Source organism: Petromyzon marinus, chromosome 45 (assembly GCF_048934315.1).
Source record: "Petromyzon marinus isolate PM22_M1 ecotype Great Lakes invasive population chromosome 45, UKy_Petmar_22M1.pri1.0, whole genome shotgun sequence".
NCBI lineage: Eukaryota > Metazoa > Chordata > Hyperoartia > Petromyzontiformes > Petromyzontidae > Petromyzon > Petromyzon marinus.
The window spans coordinates 842022-865467 of NC_133711.1; the positions used below are offsets into that span (position 1 = coordinate 842022).

General features: G+C 52.1%; 1 protein-coding gene across 1 annotated transcript in view; it reads left to right on the plus strand.

Moving 5' to 3' along the window:
* Positions 1-23446, plus strand: part of LOC116938348 (piezo-type mechanosensitive ion channel component 2-like) — a 321131-nt gene that overhangs the window by 274551 nt on the left and 23134 nt on the right. Inside the window, exons 3-4 of the mRNA XM_076074013.1 lie at positions 9987-10112; positions 23162-23204. Of these exons, the coding sequence (XP_075930128.1) occupies positions 9987-10112; positions 23162-23204 (169 nt within the window). The remainder of the gene's footprint in view (positions 1-9986; positions 10113-23161; positions 23205-23446) is intronic.

Below are 23446 nucleotides of genomic sequence, written 5' to 3' on the forward strand. Positions count from 1 at the left end.
CCTAACCCTGTGGGAGCCACGGTGGCAGGGAGATGTCAACTACCTCGCCTGCTGCACAGGGGATCGTGGGTTCGATTCTCACCCTGACGCCTGCTGCTGCTGTGTATTTGGAGTCTGCGTTTCTCTCGCCGTGGTCGCGTGGATTTTTCTCCGGGTCCTCCGGTCGTTCCCCTCCACATCGTTCAGAGTGTTTGGGTACTGCTACACATGTCCACGCGATGATTAAGCCACCTGGTTCGTTGAGCCATCATTTGCGACAGCCAGGTGGCTTCTGAAAAAGAGCTACGACCGCTCAGCGGGCCTTGCTTGGTCAAATAAACCTGAGGTTGAGTCACGGGAGCTGATTACAAGTGGGGGTAGGGGAGGGGGTCGCCACACGGCCGGCGTCAAACGCACAGCGACGTGCGAGTCTGAGCCGGGCGGAGCGAGCTGCTCGGAGTGCGTCCATGAGAGGCGGACTGACTCACCCCCCCTCATCGTAGCGACGCCTCTGTGCATCCCCTTGGCTTGGTGAGACATGAGAAGGGGGCTAAGCCCCCTTTGAGTAGCCCACCACCGAAGCCATGAAGATTCCCTCCCCTCCTCCCTCTCCTCCCTCCCCTCCCTCCCCTCCTCCCCTCCCTCCCCTCTCCTCCCTCCCTCTCTCTACCTTGTCCCTGTAATGCACCTTAATGCATCTATAGCCCCGCTCTCATCAATACTGCAGAGGCACGGGCGTTGTGGAGGTAGGGGAGAAGGGGGTGGCAAGGGCTGCAGGAACGGGATTCTCTCTCATTCTGCTTCGCTCTTGCCACCAATCCCAGAGCTGAAACGAATTTCATTCTCGACGGGAGTTCAACTGCTGAGATCATGCAGTAAATTGCACAGAAATCTAGGTGCGTGCAAAGGATACTGGGTATGTATTGTATGTATGTTGAACTTCTTTCGCACCGTACGTAGCCAACCGTGCTAATCGGAGGTGTGGGGAAGGAGATCGGGTAATCACCCAGAGACGGTGTCACCCAGAGATGGTGATAAAGGGGAATATCTAAACGCGGGTGGTGGTGGTGGCGCCTCTCTCAGAGCTTGGGTGTCAACTTGGCAACAGCTGAGAGATTTGCCATTAGGAAGGAAGTGATGGCAAAGTGCGGTGGCTCCCAACAGGATTCATTCACCACGACGAGCTCTTGACTTACAAGCATACACGGCACATACCCAACACAGATCCACGCGCGTTATGGGGAGATACCGTCCACGGTTCCATCGCCACGGCTGCCGCACGCATTGCGCTGCTCGGAGAGCAACGCGCGAGCTTTGATTGCCCCCCACCCCGCATGCGATGGGCCCTCCCCGGGCGCTCCTGTGTCCTTCGTCACGCGGAACCTCCGTCGCAAATGTCGCGGACAAGCATCGCGATGCAGGGACCCTCCTGGCGGAGAGTGGCGCACCGCAGACACCCCCCCCCCCTCGCCGAATCCCTTCCGCGTTCCCCCCGGAGCATCCGTGAGGTGACGGGCGAGACGCCTCCCTCGTCAACTCGAACATGAAACTCCCCGGCACTACCTCGAGGGACTCGTAGCGGCCGTGTCAAAGCACTTAGCGCCACCGAGTTTCTGGTTTCAAATTCAATCGGCGTCTCGAGATTGAAAGACTGAAAGAGGTGGCTCACCCCGCTGTTAGCGGAGGTCACGGCCGGTTCCCACAGTGACCCGGCCACTCTAAGTCAGCGTGTCTCCCTGCCCGAGCGTGTCTCCCTACGTGTCTCCCAGTGTGTCTCCCAGTGTGTCTCCCTGCCCTAGCGTGTCTCCCTGCATGTCTCCCTGCGTGTCTCCCTGCGTGTCTCCCAGTGTGTCTCCCATTGTGTCTCTCTGCGTGCCTCCCTGCTCTAGCGTGTCTCCCTGCGTGTCTCCCAGTGTGTCTCTCTGTCCTAGTGTGTCTCCCTGCATGTCTCCCTGCGTGTCTCCCTGCGTGTCTCCCTGGTCCTCGCGTGCCTGGGGCAGCGCTGCATTCCGTCAGAGGCTCTGAGTCGGTGCTGACAATTCCACATTCCTATGACGGAAGCCAGTCTAGCAATGGGATGACCACTGCATCAAAAGTGTGTTGCAATTTTATTGACATCAAATGGATGATGTGTCACGTTGACCCTAACTGATAATAATAATAAAAATACTCAAGAAAGTCTAAACTAAAACTAAACTATTATATTTAAAAAACTAAACTAATTAAAATTTACCAGGTAAGATCCACTTAACTGTGTAGCTCTTTTTTCAGAAGGGACCTGGCCACAAATGACAGCTCACTTAAGTGGCTCGTCACGTGGAAATGTATAACAGCCAAATACTCTAAACGCGTGGTGATGTTGATTCTAAATGTGGAGGGAAAAACTGCAGGACCCGGAGACAACTCCACGTGACCACGGGGAGAGAGACACCGCAAACTCCAAATATACCGCAGCAGCAGGCGTCAGGGTCAGGTTCCAACCCACGACCTCCTGTATACTAGGCGAGGTAGTTAACATCTCGCCACTGAGTCGCAAGACTCTCTTTGATTGGGATGTTTGGGCAGTTCCACCGATGAGCGTTTGACTTCGTGTGAGTTCCTAATCTGCGTCGGTACTGCTACTTCCTGGCTACCTCAAGCCTGCAAGCCTTGGCTGGCCAGGCTTAAACCTACTTATCGCCTGATATTTGACGATATTATTCACACCTCCGATTAGCACGCTTGGCTACGTACGGTGCGAAAGATGTTCAACATGCATACATTGTAAAGTGTGGCCGTCTGTCAGCACAGATCAAGATCAAATTCAAGTTGTCATACTCTTTGGTTCTATTCGGTAAAGTCACGTAGGTAAAAAAATAAAAATAATAATAAAAAAATCACGACGTTTTGGCCACAACACAAGTGGCCTTCATCAGGTGAAGGGACCGGACTGTCCAGAGGACAGCGTTGGAGTGAAGACAGCCAAGCCCAGGTCGCGTCCTTTAAGCTTGTGGTCGCGGCATCTTTTGAGGAAGCTTAAAGGACGCGACCTGGGCTTGGCTGTCTTCACTCCAACGCTAGTCCTCTGGACAGTCCGGTCCCTTCACCTGATGAAGGCCATTTGTGTTGTGGCCGAAACGTCGTGATTTTTTGTTTTATTGTTTTACCTACGTGACTTTACCGAATAGAACCAAAGAGTATGGATCCTTGCAATCACGAAAGCTTCAAATCTAGAATCAAGTTGTCATCTTGGCCAAAGCCACTCGTGTCTCCACATCTCGCCAACACTTGTTATCCTCTGAACATCCATGATCGTACTATACTGATGACTCCTAACGACGTCGAAACCGGTCTGGCCATTCATCCAGTTCTTATGAGCTGGTGGTCTGGATAAGGCTGAGAGGTTTCTATGTTGCAGTGTTTCACACCTGTGTGTGTGTTGTTAAGTCAAGGCCCTGCGACTACTGCACATTAGACACGTGACCTCCGAGATCAGCTGTAAGAGATCAGCTGTAACAGTCTCCCGCTGTTTGGTCTGCAGCCTGCAGTCCAGACAAAAAACATTCTTTGTCCTGCGCGTGCCAGCTATGACCTTGCAAAAGTTTGACCGATGTGGAATCATAATAATAACAATAAGAATCACAATGATACGTGAGTAATACATCCCGTGATGATAAAAAATAAAATCATCGATGTGCATTTACAAAAAACCGTCCCCCTCCACTGTGGTGAAGCTGCACCAGGGAGCGGTGTGTCTCCTGAGAACGTGGAAAGTGCCGTACCACGTGACGCGTGCAGCGTCACGTGGCACGGCACTGACACCCGCCCGTCTACCCCCTCCCTCCCCTCTACCCCCTCCCCTCTACCCCCCATCCCCTCTACCCCCTCCCTCCCCTCTACCCCCCTCCCCTCTACCCCCCCTCCCCTCTACCCCCTCCCCTCTACCCCCCCATCCCCTTTACCCCCCTCCCCTCTACCCCCCTTCCCTCTACCCCCTCCCTCTACCCCCCTCCCCTCTACCCCCTCCCTCTACCCCCCTCCCCTCTACCCCCCATCCCCTCTACCCCCTCCCCTCTAACCCCCCTCCCCTCTACCCCCCTCCCCTCTACCCCCTCCCCTCTACCCCCCTCCCCTCTACCCCTCCCCTCTAACCCCTCCCCTCTACCCCCCCGCCCCTCTACCCCCCTCCCTTCCCGCTCGCAGCTCTCTGGCGATCCACCGCACTCAGCACGCGACCATCACGTCGGTGAAGATGACGACGATTGAGATGATGGTCATCATGGTGATGATGCCAAAGATGATGGTGATGATAGCGATGATGACGATGACAATAATGGTGATGATGACAATGATGACGATGACAATAATAGTGATGATGACAATGATGGCGATGACAATGATGATGACGATGATAATGATGGTGATGACAATTATGATGATGGCAATGATGATGATGGTCATCGAGCAAATGGGAACACTTTTTTAAGTGGGGCTACAGTGGGGCAAGTAGCCTAATGGGGCTATGAAGGGTATTGATTGAGAGTGCACAATTAATAAAATACATTATTAATTGGGGGGGGGGGCAGTTAACATTGTTCCACTGTCGCTACGTTCGCACAAAGACGGCGTGGCTGCTGCTGTAGCTGATAATGCTGCTACTGCTGCTGATCGCGGTGATTGTGGTGGTGGTGATGGTGGTGGCAGCTCTACCGGTAGAAGTGGCGATGTAATTAGCTCGCCGCGTTCATCGTGAACGCTGCCCCTTCCCGCAAGAGCGGCGTTAACAGCGGAGCTGTCTGCAGGTCCGGTGGCCGCCTCTCGGGGCAGAGTTTGGCGGCCCACAGAGCAGCCGGTGCACTCGGTGCGGTGCGTCCGCTCGAGTTGCCGAGCACGATTCGCATCGCCCCTGTCTGGTGTGCCTCGATCTGTTTCGACACTCCGAGCTTCTTGTAAAAAACACGTTCACCACGCAATTGTGATGAAACAGCCGGAGCGGTGAAAATGGCAACGACCTACTTTCTGTACTGCCTAATGTGGACTACCTCGTACCGCGTGCGCCCACAATCCACTCCCAACCCACGGTCTCCCGGGACGCGTGGCGCAGGTGACGACCAACTCGGTCCACGCCGCGCGCGCCGAGTTCCCCTCTCGGGGCTGAGTCGGCCTCGTGCAGGCTCACGGCGACTCGAGCACCAGGGAAACGTCCCCTCGAAGGTCGATGGCCCCAGCCACTGATGTGTCCCCGGGGGTGAGCTGGGCGTCGATAGCGCTGCCTCCGTAGGGAGAACGTCGCTTTTGACGCGTGCAGGATTCAGACACGGGCGAGCGAAGGGATTTTGTCAGCGCGGTCTTCTCTGCCCTCCCGTCTGCTCTGAAGAAGGGCCGTTGCCGAAAACGTTGGCTAGCCAATGTTAACTCCCTTGCCTGGTATTCATGAGGTCGTGGGTTCGATTCCGACACTGGCACCTGCTGTGTATTTGGAGCTTGCGTCTCTCTCTCTCGCTCTCACTTCTCCGGTTTTCCCCTCCACATTCACAATCACGAATTTGGAGCACTGCATTTGGCTGCTATACATTTCCACATGGTAAGCAACTTCGTTGAGCTATCATTTGTGGCCAGGACACTTCTGAAAAAGAGCTATAGAGCTCAGCGGGCATTACGTGGTAAAATAAATCATCGTTTATAAATAGTAATAATCAACCCGGCTGTCACCCATCGAGCATGGTGAAGTTTGGTTAACCAGTGACCTCACGCCATGGAGAGGTCGTCAGAAGCAGATGTAGAAACTTCCCAGAAGGGGCGTTTCGAAATTTCAAGCTTTAACTAGGGCACTGAATCAGTGCTGATGACAGTCGGATGTGGTGTTGTCGATTTTGCATCTGAATTTATTAGTTTAAAGCCCTTTGTCAATCTACTCGTGGATGAAGGCCCTCTGCATGCTGTATTGGTCATGGGGGTTGTTAAGGTCGGGGATGAGGAATAATTCAGATATCACTCGCAGCTGATGTTACCGGGAATCAAACTCATGCTCAGGCCTCAGCACACATTGCACGAACCCCCGCTTCCACTTGTTTGTATTTACAGTCACAGACGTACATTAGTAGGTGAGCACCACGAGTGACGCGGAGTTCAACTGTGAGTGCGAGACACGTGGGGTAGCACTGCGTGGGGTCTGCTGTGAGTGCGAGACACGTGGGGGTAGCACTGCGTGGAGTCTGCTGTTAGTACGAGACACGTGGGGTAGCACTGCGTGGAGTCTGCTGTGAGTGTGAGACACGTGGTGCAGCACTGGGTGGAGTCTGCTGTTAGTACGAGACACGTGGTGCAGCATTGGGTGGAGTCTGCTGTGAGTGTGAGACACGTGGGGTAGCACTGGGTGGAGTCTGGTGTGAGTGCGAGACACGTGGGGTAGCACTGCGTGGAGTCTGGTGTGAGTGCGAGAGACGTGGGGTAGCACTGCGTGGAGTCTGCTGTTAGTGTGAGACACGTGGGGTAGCACTGGGTGGAGTCTGCTGTTAGTGTGAGACACGTGGGGTAGCACTGGGTGGAGTCTGCTGTTAGTGTGAGACACGTGGGGTAGCACTGGGCGGAGTCTGCTGTTAGTGCGAGACACGTGGGGTAGCACTGGGTGGAGTCTGCTGTTAGTGCGAGACACGTGGGGTAGCACTGCGTGGAGTCTGCTGTGAGTGCGAGACACGTGGGGTAGCACTGCGTGGAGTCTGCTGTGAGTGTGAGACACGTGGGGTAGCACTGGGTGGAGTCTGCTGTTAGTGTGAGACACGTGGGGTAGCACTGCGTGGAGTCTGCTGTTAGTACGAGACACGTGGGGCTGCACTGCGTGGAGTCTGCTGTGAGTGCGAGACACGTGGGGTAGCACTGCGTGGAGTCTGCTGTGAGTGCGAGACACGTGGGGTAGCACTGCGTGGAGTCTGCTGTGAGTGTGAGACACGTGGGGTAGCAGTGGGTGGAGTCTGCTGTGAGTGTGAGACACGTGGGGTAGCACTGGGTGGAGTCTGCTGTTAGTGCGAGACACGTGGGGTAGCACTGGGTGGAGTCTGCTGTGAGTACGAGACACGTGGGGTAGCACTGCGTGGAGTCTGCTGTGAGTGCGAGGCACGTGGGGTAGCACTGCGTGGAGTCTGCTGTTAGTGTGGGACACGTGGGGTAGCACTGCGTGGAGTCTGCTGTGAGTGTGAGACACGTGGGGTAGCACTGGGTGGAGTCTGCTGTTAGTGCGAGACACGTGGTGCTGCACTGGGCGGAGTCTGCTGTTAGTGCGAGACACGTGGGGTAGCACTGCGTGGAGTCTGCTGTTAGTGCGAGACACGTGGTGCTGCACTGGGCGGAGTCTGCTGTTAGTGCGAGTCACGTGGGGTAGCACTGGGTGGAGTATGCTGTGAGTGTGAGACACGTGGGGTAGCACTGGGTGGAGTCTGCTGTGAGTGTGAGACACGTGGTGCTGCACAGTGCGGGTGAATGGGACGCGCCCGCCTTGCAGCGTAATCCAAGAACCCTAAAAATACCCGCGAGGAGTGGCACGGTGCCCACGTGGTGTGTGACAGGAGCAGGGCACCGCCGTGATGCGATATCTGCGCATTCCCATACCCACACACACATATATACAGAAACGTTATTTTTAACCAGGTGACAGCCCCTTGAGATGAACACAATATAGTTTCATGAACTGCAACTGGATTTAACGAGTTGCTTATTAAAAAAACATTGTTGAATGAAATAAAATTGCATCGTATTATTGTCACTGATCGATCTGGCCGGGTGGCATCGTGGTTAAGAGACCCAGATCTGTAAACGACGAGAACAACTCACGAGACGGAAGAGTGCAGTCTGCAAACGAGCGCACGTGACAGGGCACGCGTGGAGGACCCCCGGGGGGGGGGGGGGGGACAGCACCCACCAAGTGGGCGCGTTCTCATCGCTCCGATTGGGGGTGCGAAGATCGCTCCGATTGGGGGTGTGAAGATCGCTCCGATTGGTGGTGCGAAGATCGCTCCGATTGGGGGTGCGAAGATCGCTCCGATTGGGGGTGCGAAGATCGCTCCGATTGGGGGTGTGAAGATCGCTCCGATTGGGGGTGCGAAGATCGCTCCGATTGGGGGTGCGAAGATCGCTCTGATTGGGGTTGTGAAGATCGCTCCGATTGGGGGTGCGAAGATCGCTCCAATTGGGGGTGTGAAGATCGCTCCGATTGGGGGTGTGAAGATCGCTCCGATTGGGGATACGAAGATCGCTCCGATTGGGGGTGCGAAGATCGCTCCGATTGGGGGTGCGAAGATCGCTCCGATTGGGGGTGCGAAGATCGCTCCGATTGGGGGTGCGAAGATCGCTCCGATTGGGGGTGTGAAGATCGCTCCGATTGGGGGTGTGAAGATCGCTCCGATTGGGGGTGTGAAGATCGCTCCGATTGGGGGTGTGAAGATCGCTCCGATTGGGGGTGCGAAGATCGCTCCGATTGGGGGTGCGAAGATCGCTCCGATTGGGGGTACGAAGATCGCTCTGAGTGCGGGTACCAAGATCGCTCCGATTGGGGGTGTGAAGATCGCTCCGATTGGGGGTACGAAGATCGCTCTGAGTGCGAGTGTGAAGATCGCTCCGATTGGGGGTGCGAAGATCGCTCCGATTGGGGGTGTGAAGATCGCTCCGATTGGGGGTGCGAAGATCGCTCCGATTGGGGGTGTGAAGATCGCTCCGATTGGGGGTGCGAAGATCGCTCCGATTGGGGGTGTGAAGATCGCTCCGATTGGGGGTGTGAAGATCGCTCCGATTGGGGGTGTGAAGATCGCTCCGATTGGGGGTGTGAAGATCGCTCCGATTGGGGGTGCGAAGATCGCTCCGATTGGGGGTGCGAAGATCGCTCCGATTGGGGGTACGAAGATCGCTCTGATTGCGGGTACCAAGATCGCTCCGATTGGGGGTGTGAAGATCGCTCCGATTGGGGGTGTGAAGATCGCTCCGATTGGGGGTACGAAGATCGCTCCGATTGGGGGTGTGAAGATCGCTCCGATTGGGGGTGTGAAGATCGCTCCGATTGGGGGTGTGAAGATCGCTCCGATTGGGGGTGCGAAGATCGCTCCGATTGGGGGTGCGAAGATCGCTCCGATTGGGGGTGTGAAGATCGCTCCGATTGGGAGTGTGAAGATCGCTCCGATTGGGGGTGCGAAGATCGCTCCGATTGGGGGTGTGAAGATCGCTCCGCTCGCAATTGTCAACTTGCGAGAGCTCAAATCGCGGCCGTGGGTCGACGATGCCACCCACCCCTCGTGGGTCAATAACTGATTACCACGTGATGGGGAAATCCTGCACGGGTTGTGGAAATTCAAAAGCGTCTGTCATCATGTGCGGAGAGACTGGCCCCTCAGCATTGGAATGTGGAATTTCCATCGCTGGCTGCCAATGAAGTGGAATTCCGGAAGGCCCTTTGACTTGACTACTACCGTAATATAGACCCCGTTTGTGGAATTTCAGAGTTCAGTCCCCAACCCAGACACCCCCCGTGGCCCCTGCCAAATGTGAACGTAACCTTTGGAGTAACCTCGTCAGGAACCCACGGCGCCCACTGCCGGTGCAGGATGCTACTTTGATGCACTTCACGACTTACTGGACTCGAGAAGAAGCCAGTAAAGTCACCGACGGCTGAAACACGAATCCGTGGCCAGGCTCTCAGCGGTGCTGGCTCAGTGCGCCTGGCTGACTTCGTGTAGACTGAGTGACTTAGTCAGGTACACGGGGGGGGGGGGGGTCTAAGCCCCCGCTTCTAAATCCTTAAATTCAAGTCAAACCGTGTTGGTGCGTGCAGCGTTCCCTCGTGCGCACACACACACACACACGAGCTGTTGTTTGCCCCTGCCCCCCCCCCCCCCCTTTGTATGTGCGTGTGTGCGTGTGTTGAACTTATGTCGCAGCGTATGTAGCCAAGCGTGCTAATCGGAGGTGCGGGTGCCGCATGCGGAGCTGCGTCCCAGCCAGTGCCGCGTGTCTCCTCCGCGTGTCTCCTCCGCGTGTTCTCGCAGGGCACACCGGCCGTCTCGTCAAGGCCATCTGCTGCAGCAGCTTCCTATTCCTGTGCCTCCACCTGTGCTTCCAGGCGACCATCGCCGCCTTCTCCGCCCAGCGGCGCCTCGACCACACGTTCAACTGTGAGCTCGTCCGCTCGCCCGCCCGCTTACTCATTCACCGACTCGTTCACGCCTATGTTGAACTCCTTTCGCAACTGCACGTTGCCAACTCACTCACTCCCCGACTCACTTGCTCGTCCACGTGCCCACTCGCTCGCTCGCTCACTTGCTCAATCTGATCACACACACACCCACACATCGTGCGAAGGCTTTCACCATATCAGCGTTCGAGGCGTATTCGTGTCCACAGAGGGGGTGGCAGTGTAGCAGGAAGGACGCTGAGCTTGTTGCCGCTTGGTGCCGTGGGGAGCCACCGGGAGCCACCGAGAGCTTTCCTCCCGAACGGTCACGCCACATAAGCCCCCCCACCCCCTTGGTTAATAATATTTAAAAAAAACTTTACAGCGTGTGCATCGCGGTTATCCCGTGGTTAGTTTTCAACTGCTGCCGTAGGAACGTGAAAAGTTCCATCACCGGGTGAGGGCTACCAATGAAGTTGGGACGCTGCCTCATTTGCTTCTTCATCGCCCAAAATGCCCAAAACTACTGAGCGGATGGCGAGGCTACGGCCCGGAGCTGCTGCTGCTGCCGCTGCCTCATCACGTTCAGCCAACAACACTGCACAGCACGTGTTCCATGGGAATGTGTGAGTTCCCACGGGGGAAGGTGGACGAAGTTGTTGTACGGACGAGGGCGCCGGGGCCGCCGAGAGCTGCAGGCGCGGACGGCGACTCCCGACGCGTCGAACGGGGGGGGGGGGGAGAGGCCTTCATAGGTGCATGCTAACAGCACTTGGCCAAGAGTCTGTTAAGGCTATACGGGGGAACTTTATGTTTTATTTTGGTGTGCTGGGGAGCGGTGGTGCAGCGGTTAGCGCGCTGCGCTACGAACCTGGCGACCGGGGTTCGATTCCTGCTTCACGACCAACGCGAGTTTTATTTAATAATATTCCATATACAACATGTATTAGAATTGTCCGATAGCTCTTAAGAGGCGCATATGAGCAGCAGAGTGAGTGTGTAATTGGATTGAGGGTAGACAGTTCACGATGCCGGCTGTAAATAATTGAGCAGCGCGATGTGGCACAGTGCACGTGGTGGGGGTTGTGGTGGTGGTTTTTTATCTCCCCGAGACCGTTTGTGGCACAGCGGCGCGAGGAACATTGTTGCCGTGTGGGGGATGAGTGCCCGCCAAGGGAACGTGGGGCAGAGTCGAGTGTGCGCTGTGTGAATGTGTTTGCGCTAGGTTGTGTGTGTGTGCGTTAGTGTATCTGTGTGTGTGTTAGTGTATCTGTGTGTGTGTGTTAGTGTATCTGTGTGTGTGTTAGTGTATCTGTGTGTGCGTTAGTGTATCTGTGTGTGTGTGTTAGTGTGTCTGTGTGTGTGTGTTAGTGTATCTGTGTGCGTTAGTGTATCTGTGTGTGTGTTAGTGTATCTGTGTGTGTGTGTTAGTGTATATGTGTGTGTGTTAGTGTATCTGTGTGTGCGTTAGTGTATCTGTGTGTGTGTGTTAGTGTGTCTGTGTGTGTGTGTTAGTGTATCTGTGTGCGTTAGTGTATCTGTGTGTGTGTTAGTGTATCTGTGTGTGTGTGTTAGTGTATCTGTGTGTGTGTTAGTGTATCTGTGTGTGTTAGTGTATCTGTGTGTGTGTTAGTGTATCTGTGTGTGTGTGTTAGTGTATCTGTGTGTGTGTTAGTGTATCTGTGTGTGTGTTAGTGTATCTGTGTGTGTGTTAGTGTATCTGTGTGTGCGTTAGTGTATCTGTGTGTGCGTTAGTGTATCTGTGTGTGTGTTAGTGTATCTGTGTGTGTGTTAGTGTATCTGCGTGTGTGTTAGTGTATCTGTGTGTGTGTTAGTGTATCTGTGTGTGTGTTAGTGTATCTGTGTGTGTTAGTGTATCTGTGTGTGTGTGTTAGTGTATCTGTGTGTGTTAGTGTATCTGTGTGTGTGTTAGTGTATCTGTGTGTGTGTTAGTGTATCTGTGTGTGTGTGTTAGTGTATCTGTGTGTGTTAGTGTATCTGTGTGTGTTAGTGTATCTGTGTGTGTGTGTTAGTGTATCTGTGTGTGTGTTAGTGTGTCTGTGTGTGTGTGTTAGTGTATCTGTGTGTGCGTTAGTGTATCTGTGTGTGTTAGTGTATCTCTGCGTGTGCTAGGTTGTGTGTGTGTTAGTGTATCTGTGTGTGTTAGTGTATCTGTGTGTGTGTTAGTGTATCTGTGTGTGCGTTAGTGTATCTGTGTGTGTTAGTGTATCTCTGCGTGTGCTAGGTTGTGTGTGTGTTAGTGTATCTGTGTGTGTTAGTGTATCTGTGTGTGTGTTAGTGTATCTGTGTGTGCGTTAGTGTATCTGTGTGTGTTAGTGTATCTCTGCGTGTGCTAGGTTGTGTGTGTGTTAGTGTATCTGTGTGTGTGTATTAGTGTATCTGTGTGTGTGTTAGTGTATCTGTGTGTGTGCGTTAGTGTATCTGTGTGTGTGTTAGTGTATCTGTGTGTGTGCGTTAGTGTATCTCTGCGTGTGCTAGGTTATCTCTGTGTGTGTTAGTGTATCTGTGTGTGTGTGTGTATTAGTGTATCTGTGTGTGTGTATCAGTGTATCTGTGTGTGTGCGTTAGTGTATCTCTGCGTGTGCTAGGTTATCTGTGTGTGTGTATTAGTGTATCTGTGTGTGTGTATATGTGTGTGTGTGTGTTAGTGTATCTGTGTGTGTTAGTGCCTGTGTGTGCGTTAGTGTATCTCTGCGTGTGCTAGGTTATCTGTGTGTTAGTGTATCTGTGTGTGTTAGTGTATCTGTGTGTGTGTTAGTGTATCTGTGTGTGTGTTAATGTATCTGTGTGTGTTATTGTATCTGTGTGTGTTAGTGTATCTGTGTGTGTTAGTGTATCTCTGTGTGTGCTAGGTTGTGTGTGTTAGTGTATCTCTGTGTATGTTAGTGTATCTCTGTGTGTGTTAATATATCTCTGTGCGTTAGTGTATCTGTGTGTGTTAGTGTATCTGTGTGTGTTAGTGTATCTGTGTGTGTGTTAGTGTATCTGTGTGTGTGCTAGTGTATCTCTGTGTGTGCTAGGTTGTGTGTGTGTGTGTGTTAGTGTATCTGTGTGTGTGTTAGTGTATCTGTGTGTGTGTGTTAGTGTATCTGTGTGTGTGTTAGTGTATCTCTGTGTGTGTTAGGTTATCTGCGTGTGTGTTAGTGTATCTCTGCGTGTGTTAGGTTATCTCTGTGTGTGCTAGTGTATCTGTGTGCGTGTGTTAGTGTATCTCTGCGTGTGTTAGGTTATCTGCATGTTAGGTTATCTGTGTGTGTTAGTATGTCTGTGTGTATGTATGTATGTATCTCTGTGTGTATGTATGTATGTATCTCTGCGTGTGCTAGATTATCTGTGCGTGTGTTAGTGTATCTCTGTGTGTGTTAGGTTATCTCTGTGTGTGTTAGTGTATCTGTGTGTGTTAGGTTATCTGTGTGTGTGTTAGTGTATCTGTGTTAGGTTATCTGTGTGTGTGTTAGTGTGTCTGTGTGTGTGTGTTAGTGTATCTCTGCGTGTGCTAGGTTATCTGTGTGTGTGTTAGTGTATCTCTGTGTGTGTTAGGTTATCTGTGTGTGTGTTAGTGTATCTGTGTGTGTGTGTTAGTGTATCTGTGTGTGTTAGTGTATCTGTGTGTGTGTTAGTGTATCTATGTGCGTGTGTTAGTGTATCTCTGCGTGTGTTAGGTTATCTGGATGTTAGATTATCTGTGTGTGTTAGTATGTCTGTGTGTATGTATGTATCTCTGCGTGTGCTAGATTATCTGTGTGTGTGTTAGTGTATCTCTGTGTGTGTTAGGTTATCTGTGTGTGTGTTAGTGTATCTGTGTTAGGTTATCTGTGTGTGTGTTAGTGTGTCTGTGTGTGTTTGTTAGTGTATCTCTGCGTGTGCTAGGTTATCTGTGTGTGTGTTAGTGTATCTCTGTGTGTGTTAGGTTATCTGTGTGTTAGGTTATCTGTGTGTGTGTTAGTGTATCTGTGTGTGCTAGGTTATCTGTGTGTGTGTTAGTGTATCTCTGTGTGTGTTAGGTTATCTGTGTGTTAGGTTATCTGTGTGTGTGTGTGCTGCACTACGAACCCGGTGACCAAAGTTCGATTCCCGCTCACGGCCAACACCAGTGACGATTATCTGAAACGGTCCTGGGCCTCCCCTAGGTTAACTCAGCCTCAAATAGGTACTTGGTGCGGTGTGTAAACATCGCTACTGGGGAGACAAAGGCGGCCGGGCGTGGCGCTGGCCAGCCACCCCCTCGTGTGACGTGCCAGCACTTGCAGCAACAGTCTGTGTGGGCTATACGGGGGATCTTTGTCTTGTCTTTGTGGTGTGCCGAGTGGTTGTGTGAATGCTGCACCAACATTCATGTGCGGCCAGTAGTGACGCAGCTGTTAATCCATGAGCTTGATTGCAGGGTTGGTGGGTCACGTAGAGATCCTGTATTTGGTATCGTAGATCCACCGACACGGGCAGCAGTATCCCCCAGAGCTTGCAGGAGAGCATTCAGGGTTCTGAGACACTTTCTTTACGGCAGAGTTTCACTTCAGTGTTTTCTCACCATGGCCACCTCTACGCCCCCCCCCCCAACACTAATCCCATAACCACCACCACCACTAACCTCATAACAACCACCACTAACCCCATAACAACCACCACTAATCCCATAACCACCACCACTAACCCCATAACCACCACCACCACTAATCCCATAACCACCACCACCACTAACCTCATAACAACCACCACTAACCCCATAACAACCACCACCACTAACCCCATAACCACCACCACTAACCCCATAGCCACCACCACCACTAACCTCAAAACAACCACCACCACTAACCCCATAACAACCACCACCACTAATCCCATAACCACCACCACTAATCCCATAACCACCACCACTAACCCCATCACCACCACTAACCTCATAACAACCACCACTAACCCCATAACCACCACCACTTATCCCATAGCCACCACGACTAACCCCATAACCACCACTAACCTCAACCACCATCACCACTAACCTCATAACCGCCACCACCACTAACCTCATAACCACCACCACCACTAACCTCATAACAACCACCATCACTAATCCCATAACCACCACCACTAACCCCATAACCACCACTAACCTCATAACCACCACCACCACTAACCTCAACAACCACCACCAATAACCCCATAGCCACCACCACTAACCCCATAACCACAACCACCAGCATCATCATCCATCCCTAATCCTATACCCACCACCACTAACCCCATAACAACCACCACTAACCCCATAACCACCACCACTACCCTCATAACAACCACCACCACTAATCCCATAACCACCACCACTAACCCCATAACCACCACTAACCTCATAACCACCACCACCACCACTAACCTCATAACAACCACCACCACTAACCCCATAACCACCACCACCACTACCCTCATAACAACCACCACCACTAATCCCATAATCACCACCACTAACCCCATAACCACCACTAACCTCATAACCACCACCACTAACCTCATAACAACCACCACCACTAACCCCATAACCACCACCACTAACCCCATAACCACAACCACCTACATCATCATCCATCCCTATTTTTTTAATGATTTGTTTTCCTTTCCTATACTTTGTTGATGTAACGTTCTGACCTGCCCCAACTGGACATCTGTGAAAGAGAGCTTTGATGCTCTTCGGATTCGTCCAGTGTCCATACATATTCTGATTCTGAACCCCATAACCACCAGCATCATCAACACTTCATGTGGCGTCAAAAGTGCACCTAGCATGTCACAAGTGCCGTGGTGACGTCACCGCCACTGAGTGGTGAACGGCGGTTGTCGTTGTAGTCGTGGTGGTTATGGGGTTAGTGGTGGTGGTGGTTATGGGATTAGGGGTGAATGACGAAATGTGGAGGGAAAAACCGGAGGACCCGGATCAAAATCAATTCGACCACGGGGAGAACATGCAAACTCCAAATCTAGAGCAGGCGTCAGGCTCAGGATCGAACCCACAACCTCCTGTATACCAGGCGAGGTAGTTAACATCTCGTCACCGTGGCGCCCCAATAAGCACACCACAACCCGATAAACACCACCCCTGACCCCATCACCACAACCATCATCGATAACTTCCCCTGCACCGCCACTTACCACGTCTTATCCAGCGCAGCCGCGCGTCAGAGTTATCTCGAGTGGCCGACACGCGCGCGATTGTGTCCACGCGCCGCAACCACGAGAGGATCCTCTCGGAGCCTCGCAACACGCGGTTCAAGCGGTCGTAGCCGGCAGAGCAGACCGTGCTAACACCACCGTGGTAACTTTTGTATATTTATTCCACTTTGGATTTAAGCCGATGAGCGCCCCGTCCGCGTTTGACTGCCAAATGAAGCGTGCTTTCTCCCCGAGCCACACCGTTTAATACCGTCCGTAGTTTTACACAGCACGTACGGCACGCGGAGTGGCACCATCCTCCCTCCGCGGGTCTTTAGCACCCCCACGGCACCGTGTGGTCCCTGTGCAGAGTCGAGGTGGGCGCTGGGGGGGTCGCCGGACCCCGACACCCCCACGGCACCGCGCGTCTACGGTCGGCCAAAGCCTCGCGCCTGGGACAACGCCGCCGCCTTCGTCTAGAAATACACCACGTGTGCGATTTCTTGCAGCCTTCGGTGTCCGACGCGTACCCACAGGGCTCGCCGCGCTCGACAAAAGTTGTTATCTTCGGCCAGTGGACTTGAGATATTGAACCCACGACCTCGGAGGCGATGGGCTCAATGCCACCAATATTAGCAGCATCCCACCGAGAGACGCGCAGCACCAGGGGCTTGAACCCCGGACCTCGGAGGTGTCAGCCGATAGCGCCCCATTAAAAGGCAGCTACCCCTCGAGAGATCCGCGACCCCCTCCAGGGCACGCGGTGGCGGCGTGGCGCCGCGTGGCCTCGCCGTGGAGGCAGTGCGCAGGCGCGAGAGGGCATGTACTATGTTTAACTTCTTTCGCACCGTACGTAGCCAACCATGCTGATCGAAGGTGCGAGGGAGGTCAACAAACTAAAAAAAAAGCAAAGCAGTAATGAGTTTTCAATCTAGATGATCTAAAAGTGCATAGCTCCAGTGGCTTCCTAATATCGGAAGAGCGTTCCAGACGGCCGCTAGAAGCGCATCTGAAAGTGCCATGCAGTGGCGAGCAAGTGATGGGAGGCGTGCGCTTGACATCGCGTCGGCTCCGAGCGAGAGGTCTCGGGCTCTCGGGCTGCGCCAGGGAGCGAGGGTTCCGTGCGGTCCCCAGACTCTGATCCACCGCTACCAGACGCGCAGAGCCTCCCCGCCCACAGCGCCACCGCTCCGCACTCACGCGGAGCGTCGCCCCCTCAGGCACGTGTCGCCCGGTTCATCCGCCTAAACGTAGCTGCTTTAGTCTCACCAGAAGCTGCGGGATAATGTTGTTAGAGTCTCCACTTAATTAATGCAGTTGCTGTATTTATCCTTTGCAGTAATCAGCCAATATGTGCTTACAGCTATCATGTAAAAAGCGCCGTCCCGTGCCACGGATGTGTGCTGCATGTTTTAGCTCTGGAGGTCTGGTGGCGCACACACAGAGTCTAATTGTCGTGCTGGCAAGTAGCCCATGTGGTCGGATCGATGCATTTAAATACCTCGGCTTTTGGAATTGATGAGGAGCTACATTTTGAGCCTCATATTGAACACATTAATGTTAAGGCGAGGCAGAATCTGGGCTTTTAGTACGGGACACAAGTTGGCCTTGCGTCATGCAGCGAGGAGGCACCGTTTATTCAAGGCGGCGATACTCCCAGTATTTGATGATTCGGACTATTCTATCAATGCGCGTCAGTTAGGGCCTTGCATGGTCTCGATGTTACCTTGTAGCCTGACCTCCGTTATTTAAATGCCAGGAACCTGCGCACTCCACAAAGCACTTTGATGAGCTCACGAAATGAAATCTCGGCAGATCAAAGAAAAATTACCTCTATCCTTTAAATACACAAGATATTGAAAAAAATAGGTTTTTACCCTTTCTGGCAATAAAATAGGCGTTAAGATGTTCAAACTCCAAATAGATACCTTTTGCAAGGACGGGTGGTTAATGTAGACTTTGTGTTTGAACATCTTAACGCCTATTTTATTGCCATTAAGGGTAAAACTTATTTATATTTTGTATACTTTGGTACTGGCAAAAAGGCCCCATAGACACAAGATATTCTTTGATGAAAAATTGCATCTGAAGGGAAAATTGCCCTTACGTACTCACTCAGATCGATGGCGTTCAAGCGACCGATTTTAAATTCCAAACATTTTCCTCACGACGTTCAGTTGATGCTCACGGTGTTTGCAATTAAATACTAACAGCAGCCTGGCAGGGCACTGGAGCACAGTGTTCCCGAGAGTATGAGGACCATTGATGAGATTTTAAGCATGTTTTATTATTTTTAATAGGATATGTTGTTTGTCTCTTAACTGTGATTCTTAAATACGTTATTGTTATATTCTTTGGGTCTTTCGGTAAAGTCACGTAGATAGGTTTAAGAAAGAACAAGAAATAAAAACTACGACGTTTCGATCGCAACACACGTGTTTGTCATCAGGAAGAATGCTTGTGCTGCGATTGACACGTCGCAGTTTAAAAAAAAATGTTTTGTTATTTTCTTTTAACCTATCTACGTGACTTTACCGAAAGACCCAAAGAATATGAATTCCTGCAGTCACGAAAGCTTTAAGTCAAGATTTAACGTTATTGTTAATTTTAATGTTAGGTTAGTAATACTTCGTCTATGCTCTCCACTTGCCTGGGTGAAAAGTGGGGTTCGGTGTTGCCCAATCCTGGCCAGCTGGCTCAACAACTGAACAGACGAGCTCGCCAATCAGACGAGCTAACTAATCAGACTCACTAACCAGACTAATTAATCAGACTAACTCACTAATCCTGGATTCTCATTCACGATGGTCTCATCGGTAACTGCACAAACCACCAGGCATAGAGATTCGCATTTTACATTTGGATAATTCTCCCTGTCGAGCTTAATAATTCTGGTGATTGGCATACAATATTAATAAAAAAAATTCAGTTCCAGATTTGGAATAAGCCAGGAATTAAAAGGCCCAACTCGTGTGCTTTAAGAACCCTTTTGAAGTGACTTGAAAAGAGGTGCTGTAATGCTTCTGTATTTACCATTTGGCACCATCCTCTAGCACTGGGTGATGCACTGCTAGCTCCAGAGTTCTATATCACATGACATGTTGAGAGCACAATTTGAATAGAATTTGGAAATGAGGACGTGTATGTATTTTATTCATCCGAGATGGGAAGCGTGGCCCAAGTTGACCCCACGATCAGGATTTGAAGTCGTAAACTTCCGCTTGTGAATCGCGCACTCGACCAGCCGCCCCGCTCGAGCAGCTGAACCTCACAGCCCAGCGGCGTGCAGGGCACACACCCTGGTGCCAGGCATGCGACGGGGGACCCCTCTCTCCGCCTACCCCCCCCCCCGCACCTAGCCGGCAGTGTTGCACCGCACTCGATAGCCGTGCCACTGCCCAACTCGAATTGGGTGTTCTTGTGAATGAAGGCGCGACGATTACGAGCACCGTTTTGTGCGGCGTTCCTTGCGCTTACGCCGAGGGATTTCTCTTTTCGCCTCGCGCCTCCGCGATTCTGGTGGAACAAAATTAGGATTAAACTTGAGCCGATAAAATCCACACATCCTGCTGTATGGCCGTGGCACTCAGAACTCGTGAGAGAGGGGTAATGTGTGTGGATTAGAGCAGTGGTTCTCAACCGGGGGTACGCGCACCCTTGGGGGTACGTGGCAATATCCCACGGGGTAGGTGAGGTGATTTATTAATGTGTGAAATTATATCATACGTGAGAGTCATCGGTGAATAATCACGTATGTATATGGTAACCTTATAAACTCATTGATCGTAAACAATGTGGGTTACAAGAGTAACTATCGAGCACAAACAAATGACGTCACGCACGCAGAGCGTCCGTTGAATTAGATGTTGTATTCACTTGCCGTTACTCGCAAGTTAAGATATCTCACAAAACGGACAATTGAAGCAATTGGTGGGACCCCGGGGTCCCATCACTGCCCCGGGGTGGGAAAAACCGCGTAGCGACACGAGTCTTGCCTTACCGACAACAAAACTAGTGGTCAATCGATTGGCCTCGTCGAGAGCTACTCGGGGTCACTAAGTTTCGTAAAAAGTTGAAAAATTACATAAACACGTTAAATTCACCGCCTGGGGGGTGGGGCTCGCCTTGGCAAAGAAGCTGAGGATCGACGGCTGACCGGAGGGCGTCGTCGCCGCGCGCGACCGCGACGGACGCCCCCCGGGGCTTGCGTTTGGCCGGTGGGGTGGCGCCCATCGTGTCGATCGCCGCCTGCTGCTGCTGGCGCTTGTTGGCGCGAGTCTGGGCGGGCGGCGCGTGGCTGGCGGGGTCACGAGTGGGCGGACTGAAAAATAATAATTATTGACTTGATTTTTGCGGGACCCCGGGGTCTCGCCAAATGATTCAATTGCTTAAAATAGAGATGTTCATTATTTACATATTTATTTCTCAGAACCATGTTGGGTCAGGCAAGGGAGTAGAGTAGCCAAAAAAAGGTTGAGAACCACTGGGTTAGAGAAGAGGGATTGGAGACGTCTCTGCCGAGTGGAAGAACACCGCCGTGTGGGCAGGGCGCAAGCGGGGAAAGGGGCTGTAAGGGGGCAGGAAACACAATCAAACGTGGCGCTCACCGCACCCAGCCATCTTTAATGAGACCCGCGGTGTTTGGGAGGCACGGGCTGCTGTAGTTGTGGTCACGATGTCGAAAGTTAAGGACGGCCGGCACTGCTGCTCCCGATTCATTAAGCGCCGATTGCACCCTAGAGGCTGCGCGCACGCCACGAGGAGAGGCGCGGCTCACGCAGCGCTCGCAACGCCACGTGAAGTAGTACGCTGCTTTTTCGATCGTATTACATTTTTTTCCTCCCCTTTTAATCAAACGTCATTACTCGTCCGTTGGCAGAACCGAATGAAACGTGGGTGGCACAGGGGGAAGGAGAACGATGACGTGCGGTCATGATTGAGAGCTCGCGGTAATTAGTGGAGCTAATTTTTCTCAATCCATGAAAGGGATTCTATTTTTTGATGCTTGGCTGCAAGCAGTCTGCATTCTGTTATCTCCATGCTGCAGTAGTGCCCTGCAGTGATGTGTTCTCTCATTACTTTGGGATGTTCTGGAAGACTCGGATAAGGTGGACCGGGGTCCGAACAGACAGGGTGCCTGCCCGCGGAGCCACTTTGCCAGTTTTATCTCTGCTGCAGTCACCGGGTGAACCCTGGGGGGACAGGCCAGGGCACTACACAGTGGAATATTGGTGTCAAATCACCAATGATGACGTTTCCTTCCAAAACTCCTCGACAGTGAGCTGTGCACCACTCTGTGCCAGGGAAGGGCTACTGATAACGATGCTAAGCTTCCTCCGATAGGTATCTCGGCAAAATAACGAGGTGGGGGAGGGGCAGCACTGGTGCTAGCGGCGGGGGGGGGGGGGCGCTGCACCCCCACACGGTGAATTGAGGTGATGGTGCCCCCCCAAAAAAGCAGCTCTGCTGCCCCTCCACCCAGCTAGGGCCACGCCTGATTTGGGGGGGGGGGGGGGGTATACATTTAATGTCAATACAACCAAACAATTGAATTGTAACGCACCCTGGGATAGTCAGTTGGCGTTTCTTAATTATTTACACCTTTTTTCCATCGTCTTATTGTGCCCAGAACCTTGTGACCGCGTATGTCTGTGTGCCTACGCACAGTCATTTCCATGTCCACGCCTTTCGGAATGTGGAATTTCCACCACGGAATGCGGCGCTGCCATGAGAGATGAATGCTGATCGATGTGCTTTGGAGTGGGCGCCACGGTGGAGAGATGTTAACTACCTCGCCTAGTATACAGGTCGTATGTTCGCCTCCAACCCTGACATCTGCATATTTGGAGTTTGCATCTCTCTCCCCGTAGTCGCCTTGATTTTTCAGTGGTTCCTCCGGTTTTTGCCTCCAAGTTTAGAATCAACAACCACGTGTTTAGAATATTTGGTTGCTATAAATTTCCACGTGCTAATAAGCCACTTCGTTGGGCTATTATTTGTGGCCAGGCCGCTTCTGATAAAGAAAAAAAATGTTTATAGTTTTTAGTGTTATAGAGTGGGGAAATCGTTTCACTACGTTGCAATTATTGCACGTGTGTGTCCGTGTGTGAGCGCATCCCGTGTGTGTGTGGCGCCCAATGTTTTTCCGCGCCTCCAGTCCGTTTCTGACCCACGAGGAACACGTTCAGAAGAGTAACTGCGGCGTGCTCGAGTTCTTCTCCAATCGTTCTTTAAACAGCGGGAGCAGATGGCAAGACAGGGGCAGCCAGTGATAGAGACGGACAGAGAGAGAGGGGCACATTGAGGGAGCGGCCCTGCAGTTGCCGGATAGCCTCCGTCTGCCCGACGATGCTGACGGTTCAAGCCGACACAAGACATTCCTCCTGATAGTTTGGCAACACCCTTGGTTTTAGATTTTGCCGAATTGTGGACATTTTATTTTTGACAAAGGGTAAGAATCAGTTGAGCAAGTTGGAATCTGCAAATCGTGATGAAACCGATCAATACAGAACAATTATTGTTGTTGTTCTTGTGTCGGTCAATTAACGCGGGCACTGTGTGTACAAAAAAGCTCTCCGCTTCACGCATTGTGCAAAACCATCAATTCCTGAGGAACCGCATTGTGGTCATTGTTTTTGGTGATCCGATTCGTGTTGTTGATGCTCATCTTGCCTCTATCGTTTTGAAATCAAACTTACCCATAACACCCTTGTCAATGTGACCATGTTTCCTGTCATATTAATGCGATCTTCATAATAAAGCCCTCCTGCCACCACTACTCTGTCTTACTCTCAAAGCCGGCAGTGTCGCCAGCCTCGCTGTAAATCGTGCGATACAAGTCACAGAGTGAACGTTACCTCCTTCACACCGCGTGCCTCTGTCCCACAGGTACCTACTTGGAGACCTTATCCAGACACATTGGCTTTGTTAGGTAAGTGCACGCACACACACACACACTGTTTACTACTTTAGCCAAGAACATGTTGATAGCAAGCGCTGTGAACGAGCACCACCTATCAAAGTGAACCTTGCACACGCACAGCGGTCGCGTGCTCAACGCCGAGGCTGGCGATCGTTGGCCCGGCTGCTCCGTTCCGTCGTCCGTCACGACCACAGCTTCCCTGCCACCAATAGATACGTAGGGGTCACCTCAGCCCATCATTTCTCCACTGT